Source organism: Vulpes vulpes, chromosome 2 (genome assembly GCF_048418805.1).
Source record: "Vulpes vulpes isolate BD-2025 chromosome 2, VulVul3, whole genome shotgun sequence".
In the NCBI taxonomy this organism is placed as follows: domain Eukaryota; kingdom Metazoa; phylum Chordata; class Mammalia; order Carnivora; family Canidae; genus Vulpes; species Vulpes vulpes.
In genome coordinates, this window is record NC_132781.1 from 104,432,018 (window position 1) to 104,456,420 (window position 24,403).

General features: G+C 39.2%; 1 protein-coding gene and 1 pseudogene across 2 annotated transcripts in view; one reads left to right on the plus strand and one right to left on the minus strand.

The window, feature by feature from the left end:
* ST8SIA6 (ST8 alpha-N-acetyl-neuraminide alpha-2,8-sialyltransferase 6) overlaps positions 1–24,403 on the plus strand; it is a 138,597-nt gene that overhangs the window by 60,946 nt on the left and 53,248 nt on the right. The window contains exon 3 of one of the 2 annotated variants that reach the window (XM_072749427.1): positions 3,541–3,630. The exons of the other annotated variant lie outside the window; for it this stretch is intronic. Within the exon in view, the coding sequence (XP_072605528.1) occupies positions 3,541–3,630 (90 nt within the window). The remainder of the gene's footprint in view (positions 1–3,540; positions 3,631–24,403) is intronic. 2 annotated transcript variants of the gene reach the window in all.
* LOC112932954 (small ribosomal subunit protein eS24 pseudogene) lies at positions 19,526–20,042 on the minus strand (annotated as a pseudogene).

Below are 24,403 nucleotides of genomic sequence, written 5' to 3' on the forward strand. Positions count from 1 at the left end.
GAGCTAACCAGGCCATCCTGCCTTCTCCCCAAGGGCCTCAGCCTCTCCATGTTTCCTGGGACTCCTGTTGTCTTTTAGGGTCTCAGGTATTCAGGCATTTTAAAACATGGCAGTTACATTATTCATATGTATTTCTGCCTCTGTGAATGATAGACATAGTTGCTAACAGCATGAATGGAGAGACTTCTCTAGAAGGCAGTGAAAGGGTCTGTATTGATCAGATGCCTAACGTAGGCAAATGTCTGAAGTTTATGGATCCTGCATGTGAGTATCTTAGTATTTTCCTCGGCAGGTTTTAAGGACATTAGATGAGAGGAATAAAACTCTGAAGACTGAATGAAAGGAGACAGGAGAGAAACAGGAAGCAAAGAGAAGTCAAGGGGCTTCCCTTACCCTTTTACAGTGACACAGCTTCTGGGGGGGGGGGGACAAGTTTCTGCCCCCCCCCCCACGTTAATAACCATGAATCGTTTGAGGAAGGAATACTATGATGTGTTATGAGAGTAAAAACCTGACTTGGATTTAGTGGCTTCTGAGTGTCAGGCATTTATGTGCACATCCTGCATATCCCCTTGTCTTACTTAGTCTGTTCTGGCTGCTGTAACAGGAAACAACCGTCAGTGCATTTCCCTGCTCTGGCGGCTGGAAGTCCAAGATCATGGCACCTTCAGATCTGGCGAGGACCCACTTGATCAGAGGTGGCCTTCTCTCGCTGTAACCTCACAAGACAGAAGGGGATGGAGACTCTCAGGCTGATTTTATAAGGGCACTAATTGCATTCACAAGTGCCCCCCCATCATGTCTTCAGAACCTCCCAAGGGTCCCACTTCTTTTTTTTTTTTTTTAAGATTTTATTTATTTATTTGACAGTGAGAGAGAACACAAGCAAGGAGTATGGCAGGCAGAGGGAGAGGAAGAAGCAGGTCCCCTGCTGAGCAGGGAGCCTGATGCAGGGCTCCATCCCAGAACCCTGAGATCATGACCTGAGCCAAAGGCAGAGCCCAAATGACTGGGCCACCCAGGTGCTCCGGGGTCCCACCTCATAATACCATCACCTTGGAGGTCGGAATTTCAACATACGAATTCTGGGAGGCATAGACATTCAACCTATAATATCCCTATAGCTACTGTATTGAATAAAGATTCTTTATAAAGAGGAAACCCTAAAGGCTGGCCCTACTGGTACCTCAGACCCTGTTTCTCCCCATGACTTCATGCTCTCATCTTCACTTAACACCACATACACTCTCATTTGCTTTCCATGGATCTTATGTTGATTTTCGTTGGGCAAAACTGTTCTGACTTTTTATTAACAAAAGATACTCTCCAATTTAAGGAAAGTTGTAGGACACTAAATCCTATTGGTGCCTGCTTGTCACAGTTGCACAATTCAGAATTGCAAAGCCATCATAATTCAAAGCACTGTTGGCTTGGTAATTCACTTCATTAACGGTGCTGCCTGAATAAAATACACAGCAGATTAGAAATAAACAAATCCTTGGAAGGTACGATAATGTATTCAGAAAGCACAGAAGGTCAGGCCTGAAGACAGAGGAAGGCGAAGGAGGAAGGACGTGGTGGGGAGGGGGGAGAAAAATCCCATCAGGATAAAGAGGGATTTTGTGAGCCTGTATGTTCTCTGTGGACAGTGTTTTCAGAAGGCGTTTCTGAGAACTCTCGGAGAATTAATTACGAAGTTGCCTTTGTCTATCTCTACCTCCTACCTCTTGCTCCCTCACTTCCTGTATCCAATATCTTAAGAAATCCTGTGAGTCTCACCTCCAGAACAGATCTCAAGACTGTCAGCTTCTGATCCCTGCTTTGCTGTGGGGCTTTGCTGTGGGGTCGGGCCTGCGCCGAGTGCTGGCCGGGCTCCACGGGCAGGTACGGGTTAGGGCTTTCCAGCACTTTCTTTCCCCTGCCACGCCCGTTTTGGAAGCAGGTTGTTGGAATGAAGGTGCCATGAGACCGAAGACCTGCTGTGTCCTTAAATTGCAGGGAGCGCAGCTGCCCAGGAAAGCCACCCAGCTGTGCGGTGGGCACTTTGGAGCAGAGCAGGGAAGCACCTGCACCTGCCGGTTGGGGGTTGTCACATAGTGTTCCGTTGTATCCTTACTAGGAAAACAGACTGCCTTCCTCCCTCTCCTAACCTGCCCACCTTTTCGGCAGCCCTGCCTCCCCTCATCTCATTTCTAAGCAAAGCGAGCTCTTCAAATGTACGTACAGGCCACAGGACTCCCCTGCTTCCCCTTGTTGTTAGGGTAGACTGTCACCCCGAGCAGGCCTGTGTGCTCTGGCTCCTCCTTGCTACTCCACACATCTTTTCCCCTTTCTGCCATGAGCCCCACCTGCCTTCTTTCAGTTCCTCAGACACTGTGGGCTGCCCTGCCTCCCATTCTGGGGCCTTAGCACTTGCTTTTCCCTCTGCCTGGAACCTTCCCCCCACATCCCAGAGTTCACCTACCTCACTTACCTTATCCTTGCAGTCTCTGACCTGAACAACACTGTCTCCGTTGCCCCCCCAGGAGGCAGAGGTCTCCCCAGTACACACCACCGTGGTACCGTGGTACCCCCTGCTGTTTTAATGATCCCAATCACAGTTCATAGTTCTGCATTCATTGGTATGGTTCTTTGATGAATATGTTGCTCCCTGACCAGACTGCGTGCTCCATCAGGGGAGGGACCATGTCTGTTTTATCTACCGAAGCAGCCTGTGCTGGCCCCCAGCCTCCACGAGGTTCTCAGTAAATACCTTCAGGATGATTAAATAAATGCATTTAAGGCCGAGTCAGAATTGTATGCATGTTTTTGAAGTCTAAGGAAAGTGAGAGTGGATTTTTTTTTTTTTTTTGAGGATTTATGGTGTCCACCATGGTACCAAGTGCTTTACATTGTTTTCTATGTTGTGTATCTATCAGGACAGTAACTGTAGGAGGTCAGACTAGAAATGTGGAAGCTGATGTCTGGAATGATTAAAAAGCACACGTGTGTCTTCGAGGCTCGTGAGGCCACCCGACTCTGTGATCCATTTCCTTAACATTCTTCTTGATTCCGTTTCTTTCCAACTCCAATTTTCTAAGTTCATGAAAAAACAGCAACAAGCTCTTATAGCTATTACCATAATCAAGGGCCAGATTTACTTTGCTTTCTTTTTGGAGAGACTATTGATCTCTTGTGTCTGCATGCTTGCTGCCAGAGACAACGTCTTTTAAAAATGAAGTGTTTATGGATGGCAGTGATGAAAACTGTTCAGTGATGTGTGTGTTGTAAATACTAACCGCAAAATATGAAAACCTGAAAATATGAAGTCTTCCGTAGAGTTCTTTTCTATTTGACTCTACAGTGTCAACTTTTTTTTTTTTTTTTAATTTAGACCTGTCAGAGGTGAAAAGATCAATTTCCTTTTTCATGGAGACATCCAGTAATGGAATGAAAATCAGACTTCATTGGGGCACACTTTATCAATTAAATCTGAATGTTAACATCATCTTATACCTCTCATTTTAAATCACTCTTTTAAAAATCTCTTTCGTAAAACAGCACATATCCGAATGAGAAATCGCTCCAGCTGACAGAAATGTGCAAAAGTCTGCGAGATGGCTTTCAGAGATTATATAGCAAAGCAAAAAGGTAAGTTCTACTTTTTTGCATTTAATTTTTTTAGATGATTTTATTTATTCATGAGAGACACAGAGAGAGAAGCAGAGACATAGGCAGAGGGAGAAGCAGGTTCCCTGTGGGGAGCCTAATGTGGGACTCGATCCCAGGACCCCGGCATCACACCCTGATCCAAAGGCAGATGCTCAACCACTGAGCTATCCAGGTGTCCCTTAATTTAATTTCAAAGTAAGTGTTTTGTGGTCAAAGTATTTTACAGCTGCTTTGAAACCATTTGGAAAATAAGACTGTGTTCATTCTCAGGCTTCACTTTGGGCTGTGAGAAGCTCTCTCTGGTAAGGAGGGTGGATGAGGGGTAGACAGTGCAGACCAGGGTCAGACAGACCCTGGTAGGAGGGGACTCAATTTATCTGTCCTTGGATCCACATGTTCTGAAGACTCCATCTGGTTTTACTGGCTAGACTTTTATAGGCCTTCAGTCTTTTTGAAAAAACCTGGAAGCATTCTGGACACTATCCTAGAAAAAATGTACACTTGTACTGAATCCCTTATAATTCCAGGAGGTTAGCAGATTTATCCTTAGTCCTAGCTGTGGTTCACCTTCCACTTCCCCCCTCACCCCCCACACCCACATGCTTCCAATCCGTATTTAAAGAGTTTCATATACCATTTTCTTCATACTGGGAAGGGAGACCTGAAAGCTCCAAGCTTCACATATACAAGAGCCCCTGGTGTCCTAAGAGTCTGATGGGAGTGGTACTGCCTTGACTGCACCTGGAGAAGCAGAGTCTGACAGCTCTGGATGAAGGATGTGCATGTAGGGTGGGGGGGGGGGGGAGCTGTGGTACACCTGTAATCTTCCTCAGAGAACTAAGCTGAGTTGCTTTTAGTATTAATTATACTCAGCTGAACCTAGGATCTGTGAAGCAGGTCTCCCTGGAGAATGGCACATGGATTATCCAACTTTCTGGGCATAAAAGGTAACTGTTCTCTAGTAGAAATGTTCCTGCTGTGTAAGGAACTCCGCGGATCTCACTTGGAGACCTCAGCTACTATTCTAGGCTAGAGGCGCATGTCCAGTGCAGGAAGACAGGACCAGGGTGACCACCCCTGATGTCCTAGGCATCTTTGCTTTATCTGAGCCTCTTGGCTGCCTGGGTCCTCGAAACTATTAGAGAAGCCTGATACTGGTTAAGATATCTGATCTGATTTGAGTTAATCTGGTTTGACAATCCAACCCTGTAGGGTCCAACCGATGGACCCTGTACTTCCTGGAGAAATCCACTGGGCCTTGTACCTTCCATCTGCCACACCTGATCTGTTGTTTGTTTTTTTTTTTTTTTTCCCCTTGGCTACAGTTTAGTCTGTGCCTTTCTTTGCCCTGGAATGTTGACCCATGAGGACTTCATCAGTACACTCCTTGCTCCTTTTGTCATCTGGTTTTCATTGGCTTTGACCCAGAGGGAACACCAGAAGGAGAAAAGAAAGAGGAGGGAGGAAAAAGGATCTTTCTTTGTGTTGTTGCTGTAGGTTCACTACCTTCTTGACTAGAGGAAAGTGCTGCATCTTGAATGAAGATCATGACCTTTGTTAGGTGTCTCTTTCTCTTTTCTTCTGCCTTCATTCTCTCCTAGGACCCTTCAGCTCAGGAATAAGCTGTTATCAACTCCCTGACATTGTATTTGGATTTCCCAACATCCAGCCCCCAGGCCTCTTGAAAAAGTCCCTTTCTGAAACTTCTCTTAAATGACACAGTTGAGTGGGCCATCATTCCTTCCAGGACCCTCACTTACCATAGATTGGTAGAAGAAACTCTTGTAAATGCTTCTCTACCTGCATGATAAATTTATTGACTTTCGAAGTGGACTTAAAGGAGCTCATGTGTTACAGATAGTGCCATATGTGTGTTTTGATCACATGGTAGCTGTTGGTTTGTTTATTGGGTGTGGAGGGGTACAGGTATTTTTCTGAAAATTCTCCCATGGATCTCAAATCCCAAACCTACTGCAGGCTCCCTGCATCAGGCATTGCACAATGACGTGCAAAATGTAGAACTTGGGAAAATGAGTCCCTGTTCCACCGTACCTTGTGACAAGCTGGCTGTACTCCTTGCCTGATGAAACCACATGAAAGCGCATGAAAGTTGCCTTTGACTTTCTTCAACATTCTCTCTGACATAAACTGTTTTGGCTCCCCGAAGTGACAATAAGTCCTCAATGCAAGGATGATCCATAGCTGTATGTTGGAGCAAAGCACTTGAGTCAGCATGAGAGAGAATTCTTTAATCATGGAAGTTGTTTTTTTTTTTTTCAAGGCCAGAATTGAACAACTTTATTATGTGCAGCAACAAAAATGGTTAGCTACCGTGTGCTAATGAGAATGCCTGTGCATATGCCCTCATGTTTGCTCTCTCACTTTTTTCTATTGTTTTGGATCTGGTGCTGAGACCTTTTCTCAGCTGTTCTTTAGGGGAATGCATTTCCATTATGCACACAATTTTCAACTAGCTCACATAATTAGCCTGTGCTGGTATTCTGTTTGGCAAAGGTCTAGAGAGAGCAAGGCATGAATTGCCCATTGTTATGAAAGTTTTATTTTGCACACAGGAGACTAATTTTTTTTCTGTTGTATCGTCTATTGTCAGGAATTGTGTGTTCTGTGACACAGTGCTATTATGGACTTACAAGGGACAGTCGGGAAAGCCATTCAGTGTGTAGTGATAAAAAATAATTTCATTTTCTTAGAAATAATTATTTAGCTCTGTTTTTGTCATGGTCTGTTAAAGACTTAGAATTTTCTCTTTCTTCAACCAATTTGTCCCTTTTGGTTTGCTAAAATAGAATCTAGGGAGACACAGTTATACTGGGAGAGAAACTGCTCTTTTTCTCCATTGGTCTTTTGTACATTTTTATGTAAAGGAAAATTAAACAGTTGCCATTTGGAAGACAGCAGGATAGAATTCCGGTATCACAATTCTTTATTGACTGTTTAAGACTAAGCTCCATGGATGTGGCCCTATCCCATTGCCTCGCTAAAGCCAGAGAGTGTGGGTGTTTGCAGCACTCTCCTTCTCCCTGTCTGGGACAGGTGAACATGAGAGGTCATGGTACTATCCTGCAGCCAACCAAAAACCAGCATGCACTCCCAGACAAGGCACTACCGCACTATTCCTGAAATAGGAGTCCTGACGTGGACACACGTCAAAACATTTTCCCACTGCCTTTCTGAGGTCAGCGAGCATACCCCACCACTATACTAGCTGACCAGTGGGCATGTGCAGTCCACACAGGGAACACCCTTTGGTTGCTTGGTCATGGTGGCTGGGGTCGGGGGGTGGGAGCTGAAATTCCTAAGCATCCTGGAAAGGTAGCAATGCAAAGAACAGTTATTAGTAAGCCATCATGCTCAGGGCACTTCACAGACCACAGACTGAAACACAACCTGTCTTTTCCTGAATAAGGCCTGTTTACTTAGCCTGGGGTTTCAGGCTAAGTAAACCCCAGGCTGTAGATTTCCCACACATCTGAAGGTTGGGGAGGTGTACTCAGGGAATGTAAGCAGGGAGACAGTATCCTTGAGCCACCACCATGGCCTCACCATAGCTTGATGAGACCAGCCCCCCCCAGAGAAAAGGTCATGCACTTAATGTGGAGCCCCAATTTTTGCTCTCTTGTCCAGAGGACACCTCTAGATCTAGTCTGGAGGCCAGAAGGAATTATGATAGTCGCCCTACAGGATTGTATATATTTGCATACTTTAGAAGCTGCTACCTGAGGGTCTGGCTTCCAGTCAGCCTAAAACTAAGTACTAAATGAAATTCCTCCTATTGGAGCACTCACAGTTCTTGGCACACTCTTAACAGGGATGTATCAAAAATAAAGTGTGTGGTTTAGACAATCACAAAGGTTCAAGAGATAACCAACATCTAGCACAAGGTCAAACAAGAATGTTCATCACCTACACAAGACCACTTCTTCAGGACATAGAGGTAGCTGCTTCACTTAATACACAGAAACAAACACAGGGAGTCGAGCAAACTGAGGAAACAGAGAAATATGTTCCTAACAAATGAATAAGACAAAACCTCAGAAAAAGACCTTAATGATATGCAGATAAGTAATCTACCTGATAAAGAATTCAAAATTATTAGTGTCACTAATAATTGTCAGAGGGACTTTGACACTAAAATTATTCATGGTCATAAAGTTTCTCACTGAACTTGGGAAGAACACAGTGAGAAATCCAACAAAGAGAGTATGAGAAAGTACCAAACAATAGTCACAGAACTGAAAAATACAACAACTGAAATGAAACATACACAAGAGGGACTAGAGGGGTTCAACAGTAGATGGGGTGAAGTGGAAGAATGGATCATCAAGCTGGAAGACAAAGTAATGGAATTCACCCAGACAGAGCAGTGGAAAAAAATGAAGAAAACTTAAGAGACCTATGGGACAACATCCAGTGAATGGTCTTTACGTCATAGGAGTTCTAGAAGGAGAAGAGAGAGAGAAAGGGGCAGAAGACTTATTTGAAAGAATAATGGCTGATAATTTTCCTAACCTGGTGAAGGAAACAGACATCTAGGTTTAAGAATACAGAAATTACAAAACAAGGTAAGTCCAAAGAGATCCACACCAAGACACGTTATAATTAAAATGTCAAAAGTTAAAGACAAAATCTTAAAAGAAGCAAAAGAAAAAGCAATTTCCCATTGTTACATACAAGGGAAACGCCATTAGGCTATCAACAGATTTCTCAGCAGAAGTTTTGCCAGGCCAGATGGGAGTGGCATGACATATTGAAAGTGCTGACAGGAAAGAAAAATCTTCCAACCAAAAATACTCTACCCAACAAGGTTATCATTCAGAATTGAAGGAGAGGTAGAGTTTTCTAGAACACAGGAGCTAAAGTCATACTACTATTAAAGTGGCCTTGCAAGAAATATTAAAGGGACTTTGACACTAAAAAGCAATGGCACTAATTAATAACAAGAAAACATGAAAGTAAAAATCTCACTGTAAAAAGTAAATACACAGTAAAGTAGTGTGTTAATCACCTAGAAAACTACAATGAAGATTAAAAGACAAATGTAGCAAAAATTAAGTAAAACTACAATAATTAGTTAAGGGCTATATAAAATAAGTAAAATATGACATCAAAAACATGAAACATGGTGATTAAAAATATAGAGTTTTAGAATGTGTTCAAATTTAAATTGTTATCAAGTTTAAAACACATAAGATGATATATACATAAGATATTATATACAAACCTAATGGTAATCACAAAGCAAAAATTATAGTAAATATATGAGAAAATAAGAAAGGAATTTAAATGTAACACTAAAGAAAGTCATAAAACCAGAGGGGAAGAGAGAAAGAGAAGAAGAAAGGAACAGAGGGGAACCACAAAAACAACCAGAAGACAGTGAACAAAATAAATAAGTACAACCTACCAATAATTACTTTATATGTAAGTGGTTTAAATTCACTATTCAAAAGACATAGAGTGGCTGAAAGGATAAGAAAAAAAAGATGCATGTATAGAGTGCCTACAAGAGACTCACTTTTGAGAAAAGGACAAACATAGGCTTAAAGTGAATAAATGGAAAAATATATTTCCTTCAAATGGAAATGAAATCTAGTATAGCTATATTCATATCAGATAAAGTAGACTTTATAACAAAGGCTGTAATAAAAAAGGGAACTGCATAATGCTAACAGGTCAGTCTGGGAAGAAGATATATATACACTCAACGACGGAGCACCAAATATATACGGCAAATATTAACCTAAATGGTGAAATTAACAGTAACGCAATAATAATATGGAACTTCACCCCGTTTACATCGATGGATAGATCATCCAGACAGAAAATTGGAAACAGTGGCCTTGAATGGCACATTACACTAGATGAACATAACAGGTGTATACAGAACATTCCATCACAAACTAGCAATATACACATTCTTCTTAGATGCACTGGGCACATTCTTCAGGATACATTACATGTTAGGACACAAAACAGGTCTCAGTAAACTCAAGAAGATTGAAATAATACCAAGCATCTTTTCCAACCACAGTTGTATGAAACTAGGAATCAGTTATAAGAAGAAAGCTGCAAAAACTACAAATACATGGAGATATTCATGTTGCTAAACAACCATTGGGTAATAGAAGAAATCAAAGAAGAAATTTAAAAAATACCTGGAATCAAAAGCAGAAATATGACATACCAAAATCTACGGGATGCAGCAAAAGATTCTAAGAGGGGAGTTCATAGCAAAATAGGTCTACCTCAAGAAAAGAGAAATTTCAAATAAACAATTGAACTTTACATGGAAAGGAACTAGAAAAAGAAGAACAAATGAAGCCCGAAATTAATAGAAGGATGGAAATAATTAAAGATTGAACTGGAAATAAATAGAAACTAAAAAGGCATTAGAAGAGATCGCAAACTAAGAGATGGTTCTTTGAAAAGATAAAAAAGACCAACCTTTACGTAGTCTTATCAAGAACAGAGAGAAGGCTCTAATAGAATCAGAAATTAAAAAGAAGTTACAACTGATACCAGAGAAATACACAGGATCTTAAGAGACTACTATGAATGATTATATGCAAAAAAAAAAAAAAAAAAAAACCCACAGGACAATCTAGAAGAAATGGATAAATTCCTAGAAGCTTACATTCTTCCAAGAATACATAATGACAAAATAGAAAATCTGAATAAACCAGTCACTAGTAAGGAGAATGAATCAGTAATCAAAAACCTAGTAACACAAATCCAGGACCAGACAGCTTCACTGGTGAATTCTACCAAACATTTAAAGATTTAATACTATCCTTCTCAGGGCAGCCGTGGTGGTGCAGTGGTTTAGCGCTGCCTGCAGCCCGGGGTGTGATTCTGGAGACCCAGGATCGAGTCCCGCGTCGGGCTCCCTGCGTGGAGCCTGCTTCTCCCTCTGCCTGTGTCTCTGCATCTCTCTCTCTCTCTAAATAAATAAAACCTTTAAAAAAATACTATCCTTCTCAGATTCTTCCAAAAAAACAAGGACAAGGAAATACTTCCAAACTCATCTTATGAGACCTTAATACCAGACTAGGCAAGGACAACCCCAAAACAAAACAAAAAAAGAAAGTTACAGGCAACATCCCTAATGAACTTGGATGCAGAAATCCTCAACAAAATATTAGCAAACTAAATTCAGAAATACATTAAGAGGATTATACACCATGGTCAAGTAGGATTTATTCCTAGGATGCAAGAATGGTTCAACACCTGCAAATCAATCAATGTGATATATTACATTAATAAAATGAACAATAAAAATCACATACTATCTCAATAAATAATAGGTAAACTTTGGACAAAACTCAACATCCGTTTATGTTAAAAACTCTTAGCAGAGAGGGTATAGAAAGAATGTACCTCAGCATAACAAAGGCCATATATGACAAGCCCATAGCTATTATCATACTCTGGGGTGAAAACCTGAAAGATTTTCCTGTAAGATCAGTAAGAAGACAAGGATGCCCACTCTCCCCACTTCTATTCAGCATAGTATTGGGAGTTCTAGCCATAACAGTTAGGAAAGAAAAATAAATAGAAGGCATCTAAATAATAGAAGGCACCCCCAGCAGGCAGGGCACAGGCCGTCGGTACCTGCCGTCGTTGCCCATCGGTTATCAGGGTCCCACATTTTTACCCCAGAATGGGCCCCAGGTGCCTCCTAGTGCCCTTGAGTTCTTAGTTCTTTCCCTTCTGTAGGAGGAACGGGCCCTACATGTTTGTTACTGCAGAAAATAAAACCGAATTACTCAGTTAACTGAGTAATTAAACTCAGTGTTTGCAGGTGACACAATACTAGATATAGAAAACCCTAAGGACTTCACCAAAAAATCATTAGAACTAAAAAACAAAAGCAAAAAACAAAAACAAACAAACAACAACAACAAAAAAGAATTAAAAAACAAATCCAGTAAAGTTGCAGGATACAAGATTAACTACAAAAAATATGTTGTGTTTCTATACACTAATAATGAACAATCATAAGTGGGAAGATATTTTGTGTCCCTAGATTGGAAGAGTTACTTTTTATTTTTTTTAAATTTTTTTTTAAATTTTTTTATTTATTTATGATAGTCACAGAGAGAGAGAGAGAGGCAGAGACACAGGCGGAGGGAGAAGCAGGCTCCATGCACCGGGAGCCCGATGTGGGATTCGATCCCGGTTCTCCAGGATCGCGCCCTGGGCCAAAGGCAGGCGCCAAACCGCTGCGCCACCCAGGGATCCCTTAAAATGTCCATACTACCCAAAGCAATGTATGGAGTCGTCGTAATCTTTATCAAGGTTCCAATGGCATTTTTTACAGAACTGGCACAAATAATTCTAGAATTCATATGGAAATACAAAAGACCCCAAATAGCGAAAACAATCTAGGGAAAGAATAACAAATCCAGAGGCATCATGCTCCCTGATTTCAAACTTTACTACAGAGCTTTATAAATTAAAACATTATGGTTTTGGCATAAAAACACATATAGATCAATGGAATAGAATACAGAGCTCAGAAATAAATCCATGTATATAGTCAATTGATTTCCACAAAGAAGGAAGAATATAAAATGTGGAAAGGACTCTCTCTTCAGCAAATGGTGTTGAGAAAACCTGGACAGCTTACACGTAAGAATGAAGCTGGATACTATCTTACACCATACACAAAAACAAACTCAGATGGATTGAAGTTTTGAATATAAGACCTGAAACCACAAAACTCCTATAGGAAAACAAGTAGTAAGCTCTTTGAAATTAGTCTTTGCAGTGTTTGTTTGGATCTGACTCTAAAAGCAAGGAAAACAAAAGTAAAAAACAAATGGGACTATGTTAAGCTTCTGTATAGGAAAGGAAATCCTCAGAAAAATAGAAAGGCAACCTATTGAATGGGAGAAGATATTTGCAAATACAATAAGGTTAATATCCAAACTAGATAAAGAACTCATACAGCTCAATAACAACAACAACAACAACAACAACAACAACAACAAAAATCCAGTTTAAAAATGAGCAGAGGATCTGAATAGACATTTTTCCAAAAAAGACAGATAGATGGCTAATGGGTACAGGAAAAGATGTTCAACATCGCTAATCAGAAAAATACAAATCAAAGCCACAATGAGATATCACATTATATCTGACAGATTTAGACAAGAAAGAAGCATTGGCCAGGTTATGTAGAAAAGGGAACCCTTGTGTACTGTTGATGGGAATGTATATTGGTCCAGCCACTATGGAAAACAGTATAGAGATTCCTCAAAAAGTGAAAAATGGAACTACCATATGATCCAGCAATTACACTATTGGATATGTATCTGAAGAAAATGAAAACACTAATTCTAAAAGATACATGCACCCCTATATGCTTTACACCATTATTTCTAATAGGCAAGACATGAAAACAGCCTAAGTGTCCATCAGTGGATGAATAGATAAAGATGTGTTGCACACGCACACACAGACACACACACACACACACACACGCCTGTGTGTGCACCCCCGCCCCCGCCATAAAAAGGAATGAAATGTTGCCATTTTGCAACATGGGTGGGCCTTGAGAGTATTACACTCTAAAATAAGTCAGACAAAGACAAATACCACATGATTTCACTTGTATGTGAAAAACAAAACAAGAAGACCCAGAGTCATAGATAGAGAACAGATTGGCAGTTAGCAGAGGGGAGTGGGCTTAGGAGAGTGGTTGAAATGGGTGAAGGGGTCAAGAGGTATAAAGTTTCAATTATAAAATAAATAAGACACAGGGTATAGTGTATGGCATGGAGAATACAGCAAATAATATTATATCAATGTTGGTGATTGATGGTATCTAGACTTACTGTGGTGATCATTTCTCAGTGTATGCAAGTGTTGAATCACTACGTTGTACACCTGAAACTGACATAATATGGTATGTCAATTATACACCTCAATTAAAAAAAAAAAAGACTGAGCTCTAGAGAGCTTGTTCAGGGTTTTGTTTTTAGTGCCTGTCACAGGCCTTGGCACATAGTAGTTGCTCAGTAAATATTTGGTGAATGAATGAATGAGTACATTTCTTAGGTCTTCAAATCATTTTGCATACCACCTTTAATTTCTAGCTCTTAAAAAATTAGCCACAGATACATAAACTTCAACTCTTTTTGAAACCAATAGTTTTCTCTTTCTCTTTATTTGAATCTCTAGTTCTCCCCATTTTTCCTTCCCTAATCCTTTGCCCTTGACTATTTCTATGGGTTTCTCCAGCTTAGTCCTTCTCATCACGTTATTTTCTAGGTAAAAATTATACTGCATTAAAAATGCCATGTAACTATCTTATCAGTGCTACTTTGCCTGTTTTTCAGTATAGCAAGATTATATGTAATGTTTTCTGCTTATATTTTTAGAAAAAAATGATTTTTTATGAATATCCAAGCTTTCCATCTTAGTCTACAGTGCTTCAGACAAATGAATTGATTTTTCAGAGAGTAGAAACTTGAGAGCAGCTGATCCAGGAAATGAACTCATTTTTCTCCCTCTTGAGCACTTCTGACTCTGTTGCTATACCTTTTTTTTCTCTTGTGCTTCCATTTTGTCAGATGATCCTGGATCTCAAGAAAATGTACCTTTATATTTGTTTAGTTTCCTCCACTTTGTCGGGGTAGATGAACTGTTCTAACAAAATCTCCCAAAAAGTGACATTGCAGCACACAATTTTATTCTCTTCTATACAGTGTTCAATATAGGTACTCCTCCTTGATCAGGCAACTTTCCTTTGAGTATTGATTCAGGGATCCTGGCTCCTTCCGTCTCATGATGTAGTCATCTTCAGTAGACGGTCCCGGGCTTGCTGTTGAAGAAGACACTGTGGAGAAAGCACTCATGACTTGGAGGGGACAGACGTCACTTCTAGTCACATCTTATTGGCTGGAACTGGGGCCACCTCCATGTTTGGGGTCATGCAACTAGTTTTGACCAGTGAGTGAAGTTGGCATGTGGTAGGCATCAGGGACTGTAGTACCTGGATGGGAAACTGCTTGTGGCACCAACTATATACTATAGAAAGGAAACACCAGTCAGTGGTGGTCAACCAGATGTTTCTGCAACATATATATTAAATAGCTCTATTATTCTTATTCTTTTGACTCTCGGCCTCCAAGGTATTTCTTAAAGGTAAAAGAAAACATTTTTTTAAACAACAGCAGTCTCTTAATCTTTTGAACACTTGAGTAGTTTATATAGTGTCTATGTTGAAATGAGAGATTTAGAGATCTTTTTAGGAATAGGTCAATGTAAGCCATTCCCCTATAACTTCCTGTTCCATCACTGAACCATGAAATATTCACTTGTATTCAGAGCTTTTTTGGAGGCTAAGATCCAAATTCTCAGAATTAAGATTTGGAACAACACGTCCTTGCATAGACTAAGTGTGGCTTACACCCTACACTATTTGGTGAGTGTGTATGTTTGGTGAGCTATTTCATGCAGTATCATTTAAAATAACTGACAACAATAGAATTTTCTGAAAGGTATCATCTCAGTAGGACACCATCAAGATGCTAGTTAGAATGCACCATTTTGGAGGGTGAAAGGCAAAGTGAGTTGAAGACTGGCCCCAAATGTTCTTCACTATTTATTATGTTGGAGAGTACAACATGACCTGAATGCAGTTTGAAAAGAAGAGGTATAAATTATGGCAGATCAAACCTCAAAAAACCCGAATGTGAGCATATCACTTGACAGCCTGCTAACAAAGCAAGTATTCCTAAGTTTCAAGTTGTCTATCAGGAAAAATGATTTTTGGTCATGTACAAGATTTTCTTGGCATAGGATGATATATGACTGGTTTCTGTTCGGCTTTAAATCTGTGGTGCTTTCATTGCTTCTTAAAATGATATTCACACTTTTGTTTCTTTTTACCTCTGACCCTTTAACTTGCCTTTTCAAATCAGATGTAAGGGCTCCAAAATCTAGCACTTTTTTCTTTCCTTGGTATAAAGATCAGAAAGAAGTTAACACAAAACAGCCAATTGTACCAACATGATACCTTCTTTAATATCTTAGGAAATTTCTCTTGGTATCTAAAACAGTGCTAAGTTTGTTGATAAAAAATTTGAAGTTGAGACAGATGAATTAATATTGAGGCTATGAAAGAGGTCGGTGAAACTTTCTTTGCATTTATGCCAAACAATTATGCCAGATGTATTAAAAGGTGATTTAACCATCATTCTATGCTCCAGAGAGTATATAAGAAATAATAATCATACAGTTTCAGGAATTGAAGGAATAGTCTCAAATTCTTCAAATCTGTATACTTTTTTCTGTACTTAACAGAAGCATGTATGACTTTTATTTTCCTACAAAATCTGTTGTCTCAGTTTAAAGATTAAGCAATGGGACAATGACTTGTTTAATGTTAGGCAACCAGTTAATGAAAGGGTGGGAAAATGCGTGTGTTTTTTTTGGGGGGGGGAGGGGTTGTTGATACTGGAAAAGAATTAGCATAATCCTAATCTGAATTCTTTAATTAATACTTGGTAAGAGTTGCTTAGTAAATCTTTTTTGCAGTGCTGAAGATTGAAATAGTGTGGTGTTTTATTGTAAGTATTTATCAGTGGAAACAAAGCTGAATTTGCCCTCAGAGGAAAATTAAAATGCTGACTTTCTAGTTATGCTACAATGTTGGTTATGTATTCACATCAGAGGGCTTCGTTACACTTGCTCAAATAACTAGTCATTTGAAAAAACCTTTAATAGAAAGACAATGAACAATAAAAATAATCAAACTTACTTACAGGCATTAAGAAATAATTGAGATTATTTTTAATTTTAGAAGTGGCACAGAGAAAGAAAGCGTATCTGTTACTTTCGCCCAGCATTTTCAAAAATAGAGCAAGTACTGCTAAAACTATGGTTTATTTACTATTCACAGTAGTCAGATCCCAAGATGATGTCCAATGATTCTCTCCTGGTATCCACCCACTTTCCCCTACCTCCCTGGAGCGGGGGGGGGGGGGGGGGGGGGGGGGGGGGGGCGCGCGCCATGTGTAACCAGTTAGCAGTATAACAGTACTGCAGAAATAACAAAGTCTGAGTTTCAAGGACAGGTCATAAAAGAATTTGATAGCTCTGTCTTACCATCTGAGATTGTTTGCTCTGAGGGAAGCCAGCTACCGAGTCATGGGGCTGTGGAGAGGTCCCTGTGACAAGGAACTAAGGTCTGCCAATAGCTAGCACCAGCTTGTCAGTCATGTGACTGAGCCTTCTTAGAAGTTGATCCTTCAGCCCTGACCAAATTCTTGACTTTGCAGCTTAATGAGGACTGCTGGGCCCAAATCACTCAGATAAACTGTTGATCTTCAGAACCTATTTAATAATAAATGTTGATTATTTTTTTAAGTTAAGTTTTGGGAGCAATTTATTATATATCCATAGATAATGTATTTTTTTCATAGATAATGTATTATTCAATTCATAATCCTTTGCATTATTGTGTTTTTATCATAAGGATATTATTGCCAAAGTTATTAAATAGTGGTAATTTAACAACTACTACTTTTGTGAGCCTTCCATATGTAAGATAATTTAAATGCATCTATAGTCCTGCAGTATTTTTTCAGGGTAAGTATCATTATTCTAATTACACAGGTGAAAGAAATGAGCCCAGAGGGTTTAAATGGCTTATAGAACATCAGACAGTTACAAATGGCAGAACTAGGATTTGGGTAAAATTCTGACTATTTTGTTTTTAGTACTCTATGGTACTACTCTTTTTTTTATAAATTTATTTTTTATTGGCGTTCAATTTGCCAACATATAGAATAACACCCAGTGCTCATCCCACCAAGTGCCCCCCTCAGTGCCCATCACCCAGTCATCCCCACCCCCCACCCACCTCCCCTTCCACCACCCCTAGTTCGTTTCCCAGTTCGTTAGGAGTCTCTCATGTCCTGTCTCCCTCCTTGATATTTCCCATTCATTTTTTCTCCTTTCCCCTTTATTCCCTTTCACTATTTTTTTATATTCCCCAAATGAATGAGATCATATAATGTTTGTCCTACTCCAATTGACTTATTTCACTCAACATAATACCCTCCAGTTCCATCCATGTAGAAGCAAATGGTGGGTATTTGTCGTTTCTAATGGCTGAGTAATATTCCATTGTATACATAAGCCACATCTTCTTTATCCATTCATCTTTCGATGGACACCGAGGCTCCTTCCACAGTTTGGCTATTGCGGACATTGCTGCTATAAACATTGGGGTGCAGGTGTCCTGGCGTTTCATTGCATCTGTATCTTTGGGGTAAATCCCCAGCAGTGCAATTGCTGGGTCATAGGGCAGATCGATTTTTAACTCTTTGAGGAACCCCCACACAGTTTTCCAGAGTGGCTGCACCAGTTCACATTCCCACCAACAGTGCAAGAGGGTTCCCCTTTCTCCACATCCTCTCCAACATTTGTGGTTTCCTGCCTTGTTAATTTCCCCCATTCTCACTGGTGTGAGGTGGTATCTCATTGTGGTTTTGATTTGTATTTCCCTGATGGCAAGTGATGCAGAGCATTTTCTCATGTGCATGTTGGCCATGTCTCTGTATTCTTCTGTGAGATTTCTGTTCATGTCTTTTGCCCATTTCATGATTGGATTGTTTCTTTGCTGTTGAGTTTAATAAGTTCTTTATAGATCTTGGAAACTATCTGATACGTCATTTGTCAATATCTTCTTCCATTCTGTAGGTTGTCTTTTAGTTTTGTTGACTGTATCTTTTGCTGTGCAAAAGCTTCTTATCTTGATGAAGTTCCAATAGTTCATTTTTGCTTTTGTTTCTCTTGCCTTCGTGGATGTATCTTGCAAGAAGTTACTGCGGCCAAGTTCAAAAAAGGTGTTGCCTGTGTTCTTCTCTAGGATTTTGATGGAATCTTGTCTCACCTTTAGATCTTTCATCCATTCATCACAAATACCCACCATTTTGCTTCAACATGGATGGAACTGGAGGGTATTATGCTGAGTGAAGTCAGTCAATCGGAGAAGGACAACAGTGTATGTTCTCATTCATTTGGGGAATATAAATAATAGTGAAAGGGAATATAAGGGAAGGGAGAAGAAATGTGTGGGAAATATCAGAAAGGGAGACAGAACATAAAGACTCCTAACTCTGGGAAACGAACTAGGGGTGATGGAAGGGGAGGAGGGCGGGGGGTGGGGGTGAATAGGTGACGGGCACTGAGGGGGGCACTTGACGGGATGAGCACTGGGTGTTACTCTGTATGTTGGTAAATTGAACACCAATAAAAAATTAATTTATTAAAAAAAGGAAAAAAAAAGATCTTTCATCCATTTTGAGTTTATCTTTGTGTATGGTGCAAGAGAATGGTCTAGTTTCATTCTTCTGCATGTGGATGTCCAATTTTCCAAGCACCATTTATTGAAGAGACTGTCTTTCTTCCAGTGGATAGTTTTTCCTCCTTTGTTGAATATTAGTTGACCATAAAGTTGAGGGTCCACTTCTGAATTCTCTCTTCTGTTCCATTGATCTATGTGTCTGTTTTTGTGCCAGTTCTATGGTACTACTCTTAATGAGAGCAGGATTAACAGTCACAAATATAAGACTTTCTAATATACAGAACATTTGACTTTATAATGAGCATCTCTTCAAAAGCAATCCATCTTGAAAAAAATACTATGCACTTTCTTCACTTTGGGATACTTATTTTACTTAAGCTTCTGAAATGTAAATAGTCTTAATGTGGCATTATCTTGCACAGCAGGGACCATAATTGCAAGTTTGGGATCAGACTGCCTTCTTTTGGTAAGATCATGGCCAATGACTAATTATTGGCATAGTTCAGAATTAATATCTGAAACCTTTGGGTGTTTTTTTTTCACATTAACGTTCTTAGTTTATTAATCCTCTCATGAAAAATCTGCACAATCAGCACAGATAAAGCCACTGCAGAATCTTTGCTCCTTCTGTTGTCCAATCTCCAGCTCACTTTTTGCCAGCACCAATGTTGGCTTTGGCAGTCCCCCTGACTTTCTTCATTCTGTTTTTGTGTTCTTTGCGCTGTTTTCTTGAAGTCTTTTTCTTCTCATATAGGCCATGTCTTGCAAGTCTGTTTGGGTTCACTTTTCTTTGTGTAATCCAAGGAATCCTAAGTCATGCAAAGCTAGTTGTCTTGCCACCACCAAAATGGGTTCTGAATACAAATACAAATATGGCATTTGGTGTGGTCTTGTACATTTTGGCTAGTTTTTCTTGAATTTCTATCTTAGGTACTGTTGCCTTCCCGGGGTGAAGAACATCAATGACCATCTGTTTCCGCTGAAATCAATGACCATTCTGTCAGTTGGTCATGAACTTCCAGGTCTGGATAGTTACTGTGTGGTTCATGATGGTGGCTGAGCTTCAAGCAGCCGGGGAGGAAAAGAGCCTTTGGGTGTTTCTATGTTCTAATTATATATTAAACTTCAATTTCAGAAACACACAGCAGCTTCTTTGTGCTCAACACTGGGACAGGTACAGTGACAGTTATTTTCAACCTGGAAATGCATATTTTCAAAGTATGTGTAGTTGAGAACTCTTCCACAATAAACATGATAAATTATTTCTTTTTAGCAGCTCACAGTATGTTAAGAAAGTTAGAGTACACTGTCTTCTCATTCTTCTTTGCAGATTCCTCATCTCTCACTTTTGAGGCTGGAGTGCCCCAGAACTCAGTCCTTAGGCCTCATTTCTCTTCATGCTCAGTCTTCAAGGACCACATTTAGTCTCTTGGATTAAAATACCACATACATACTGATGATTTCCAAATTTGTATTTCCTGCCTGAACCTCTTCCCAGATTTGAATGTTCCTTTGTCCCATCAGCACTTTCCTGGGATGTCTATAAGGCATCTCAAACCTTACACATCCTGCAAGATCTCCTGGACTTTCTCCTAAAGGGAAATGCTTGGTACTCCAGCACTTTTCCCAGTTTCTGTTAATGCCACATCTATTCTTCCAGTGCTCAGGCCTAGATGCTCCAAGTAATTCTTGAGTCCTCTGTTTTTATCCATATCATTGTCTGATATTAAATCTACTGGCTATCTCCAGATCATTTTTAGAAGCTGATTATTTCTTCTTGCTAATTGTACCAATTCCACCCTTGTCCAAGCCATCTTTATTCTACTCTCAAATTGTGGCAATTCTCTTAATTGGTCTCTCTCTTTTCCTAAGAGGCTATTCTCAACAAGTATACAGAAGAAACCTTTTTAAAATGTAAGTCAGATCAAGTCACTTTTCTATCGCAGTGTCTTCCATTTCACTGAGAAGTAAAGGTAAAATTATTACAGTAGCCCACAAAGCCCTTAAAAGCATTTCTCACACAGACATGTAATATATTTGCCAATAACACCACAAAGGAGGTGTGTGGGGGAACAAAGCTGTAATTGGGCCAAGGAAATGATTACAGATGGTAAAGTAATAATTATAACAATGTGTAGGTGGGTATATAACATGAATAGATATAATATTTATAACAAAATTTCCACAAAAGTGGGGGAAAGGGAATAGAGCTATAAGCTGTAAGTAATATTTTCCATATCAGTGCAGTTAAGGTAGTATAAATTGGAAACTAATTCTGACAAAGTAAGACATGTATGGGAAGCCTTAGCGCAATCACTAAGAGATAAAGTTAAAACTTACTAAAATGCTACTCTATAAAATATTCACTTAAGGCAGAAAAATTCTGTAAAGAAGAAGTAGAAGAACAAAGAATACATGAAACATAAAAACAAAGAGTGAAATGACAGATGTAAGTTTAACTAAGTAATAACATTAAATGTGAATGGGTTATTACTGATGTAGTTAGTTAGACTTTCCTCTGCTATTTTACCTTTTGTTTTAAAAATGGCATCTGAAAAAAAATTAAAAAAAAATAAAAATGGCATGTGGAGTGGCTAAACTGATAATCAGACAAAAGTAGACTTTTAAAAGAAAAAAAAATGTTAGTAGAAATAAAGGAGACTTTATAATCCTAAAAAGATCAACTCAGCAGAAAGACTTAATACTTATAAACCTAATAACAGAGCACTAAAATAACAAAGCAATAACTGACAGAAATCAAGGGAGAAATAAATAATTCAATAATAATTGGAGACTTCAGTATCTTATTTTTAGTAGTGAATATAACAACCAAACGGAATATCAGCAAAGAAATGGAAGACTAGAGTAACACTGTGTACCAACTAGACCTACTAGACTTCTGCTGAATACACAACCCAACAACAGAATGTACATTCTTCTCAAATACACACAAAACATTCTCCAGGATAAATCATATAATAGGCTATAATACAAGGCCTGAAATAAACTTAAAAGGATAGAATTAACACAAGATACGTTATCTGGCTACATTGTAATGAAATTTGAAGTCAATATTCAGGAAAATTTTGAAAAACTCATAAATATGTGGAAATTAGACAATTCTCCTATCATTGCGTCCATGAGGTAATATAAAGGAAAATCAGGATATACTTCAAGATGAATGAAAACAAAAGCACAATATATCAAAATTTATGAGTTGCAGGGGGTGATAACCAAAGTGTACCAAATTTCATTTGAGGTGACAAAAATGTTCTCAAGTTGACTGTAGTGATGGTTGTACATATCTGTGAATATTCTTTAAAAACCATTGGTTTGTACCCGTTAAGTGGATGAATTATGTGGTATATAAATTACAGTTGACCCTTTAACAACATGGGATTAGGAACAATGATCTCCCTCCCTGTGCAGTTGAAAATCCATGTATAACTTTTGACTCCTCCAAGACTTAGTCACTAATAGACTACCATTGACCAGAAGCATTATTGATAACCTAAATAGTTTGGTTAACACATATTTTGTATGTTATATATATTTCATACCATATTCTTACAATACAGTAAGCTAGACAAAAGAAAATGTTATTAAGAAAATCATAAGAAAGAGAAAATACACTTACAGTACTGTTCTGTATTGAAAAAAAGTCCTGGGCAGCCCAGGTGGCTCAGCGGTTTAGCGCCTCCTTCAGCCCAGGGTGTGATCCTGGAGACCCAGGATCAAGTCCCACGTCAGGCTTCCTGCATGGAGCCTGTTTCTCCCTCTGCCTGTGTCTCTGCCTCTCTGTGTGTGTGTGTGTCTCTCATGAATAAATAAATTAAATATTTTTAAAAAGAAAAAGAAAAAAGAAAAAAAGTCCATGGGTAGGTGGACCTGCACAGCTCAAACCTGTATTGTTCAAGGGTCAACTGTATACCTCAATAAAGCTGTTAAAATCCTATGTGCCTATGAATCACTTGTGGATTTTATCTTAATACATTTTCTGATTTTGTAGGTCTAGGACAGGGTCTGAGATTCTGCATAGTTTTAACCATGTTATGCCAGCTGCTAGTCTGAGGTCTTTATACCTTTAATAGCAAGGCCTCTACCATTAGATTTCTTGTTACCTTCCTGACCTCACCTCTTGCTACCCACGAGTGTATTCCTGCATGACTCATGGGTGATTTCCAGCCACCCTGTCTGTCTTATTCCTCAAACATAACATTCCTCTTCTTCTGGCCTTTTCATTTGTCATACCTTTTGCCTAGAATGCTCTTCGCATTTCTACAACCCTGTATATGCCTGGCTTACCTTATCACTTCTTCAAGTCTGCCCAACTCTTACCTCCCAGTGCAGTCTTTCCTGACTACTCTACCTAAATTGCAACCCTATTTCACACACACTCTTTCTCCTTTTTTGCAGTATTTTTCTGGCACTTGTACATAGTACTTTAACATGCTATTAATGTACATATTATTTGGTGTGTTAATTTGCTAGGGCTGTCATAACAAATTGTCACAGATGGGGGCTTAAATTTACAACAGAAATTAAATTTAAATTTTTCACAGTTCTGGTGGCTGAAAGCCCAAGATTGAGGTGTCATCAGGTTTGATTTTTCCTGAGGCCTTTCTCCTTGGCTGGCAGACAACCACCTTCTTGCTGTGTCCTCGTGTGGTCTTTTTGCTATGCATGCCACACTACTGGCGTCTCTGTATGTACATGTTTCCTTTTCTGGTAAGAACACCAGTCAGATTGGATTAGGGCCACCATAATGACCTCATTTTAATTTAATCCTCTATTTATAGGCTTTATCTCTAAATACAATCCAGTTCTAAGGTCCTGGGTGTTAGGGTTTCAACATATGGATTTGGGGGAACATAATTCAGTTCATACATTTGGTTTATTGTCTCTCATCCTCTGTTACATACACATTTCCTGAGAACATAGATTTTTTTAAAAAACAGTCTCATTTTGTTCACTATTATTATTGATCCCCAGAATAGTACCTCACATGTAGCGGATTCCCAAATAGGTATTTCTGAGTAAATATATGAAAATAAAAGGAGAAGTGCTGTAGAGATATATAATAGATACGAGGTGGTTACTTAAATGAGTCAGAAGAATTTAAAGGCGAAAGGTTAATAGTCACTCATATAGGGGTTAAAAATCTTACCAGGTATCCTATCCATGCTGGCTCCTTCACTGTTGTAACTCACTCTAACTATAGGATGTTAACTCTTCAAGAGATGGAGACGCTGAATTTATTGGTTCTCTTAGATCCCTTGCAATATGTGGGACTTTAGAAAGGGGATTTTCTAAGAAGTGATAGTATAAAATCACTAAATTGTTATTTTCATCTTTGGTGATTCCTGTCTATGTCTGGAGATTTCTTTCAATGAAGTTGAAAAGCAGATC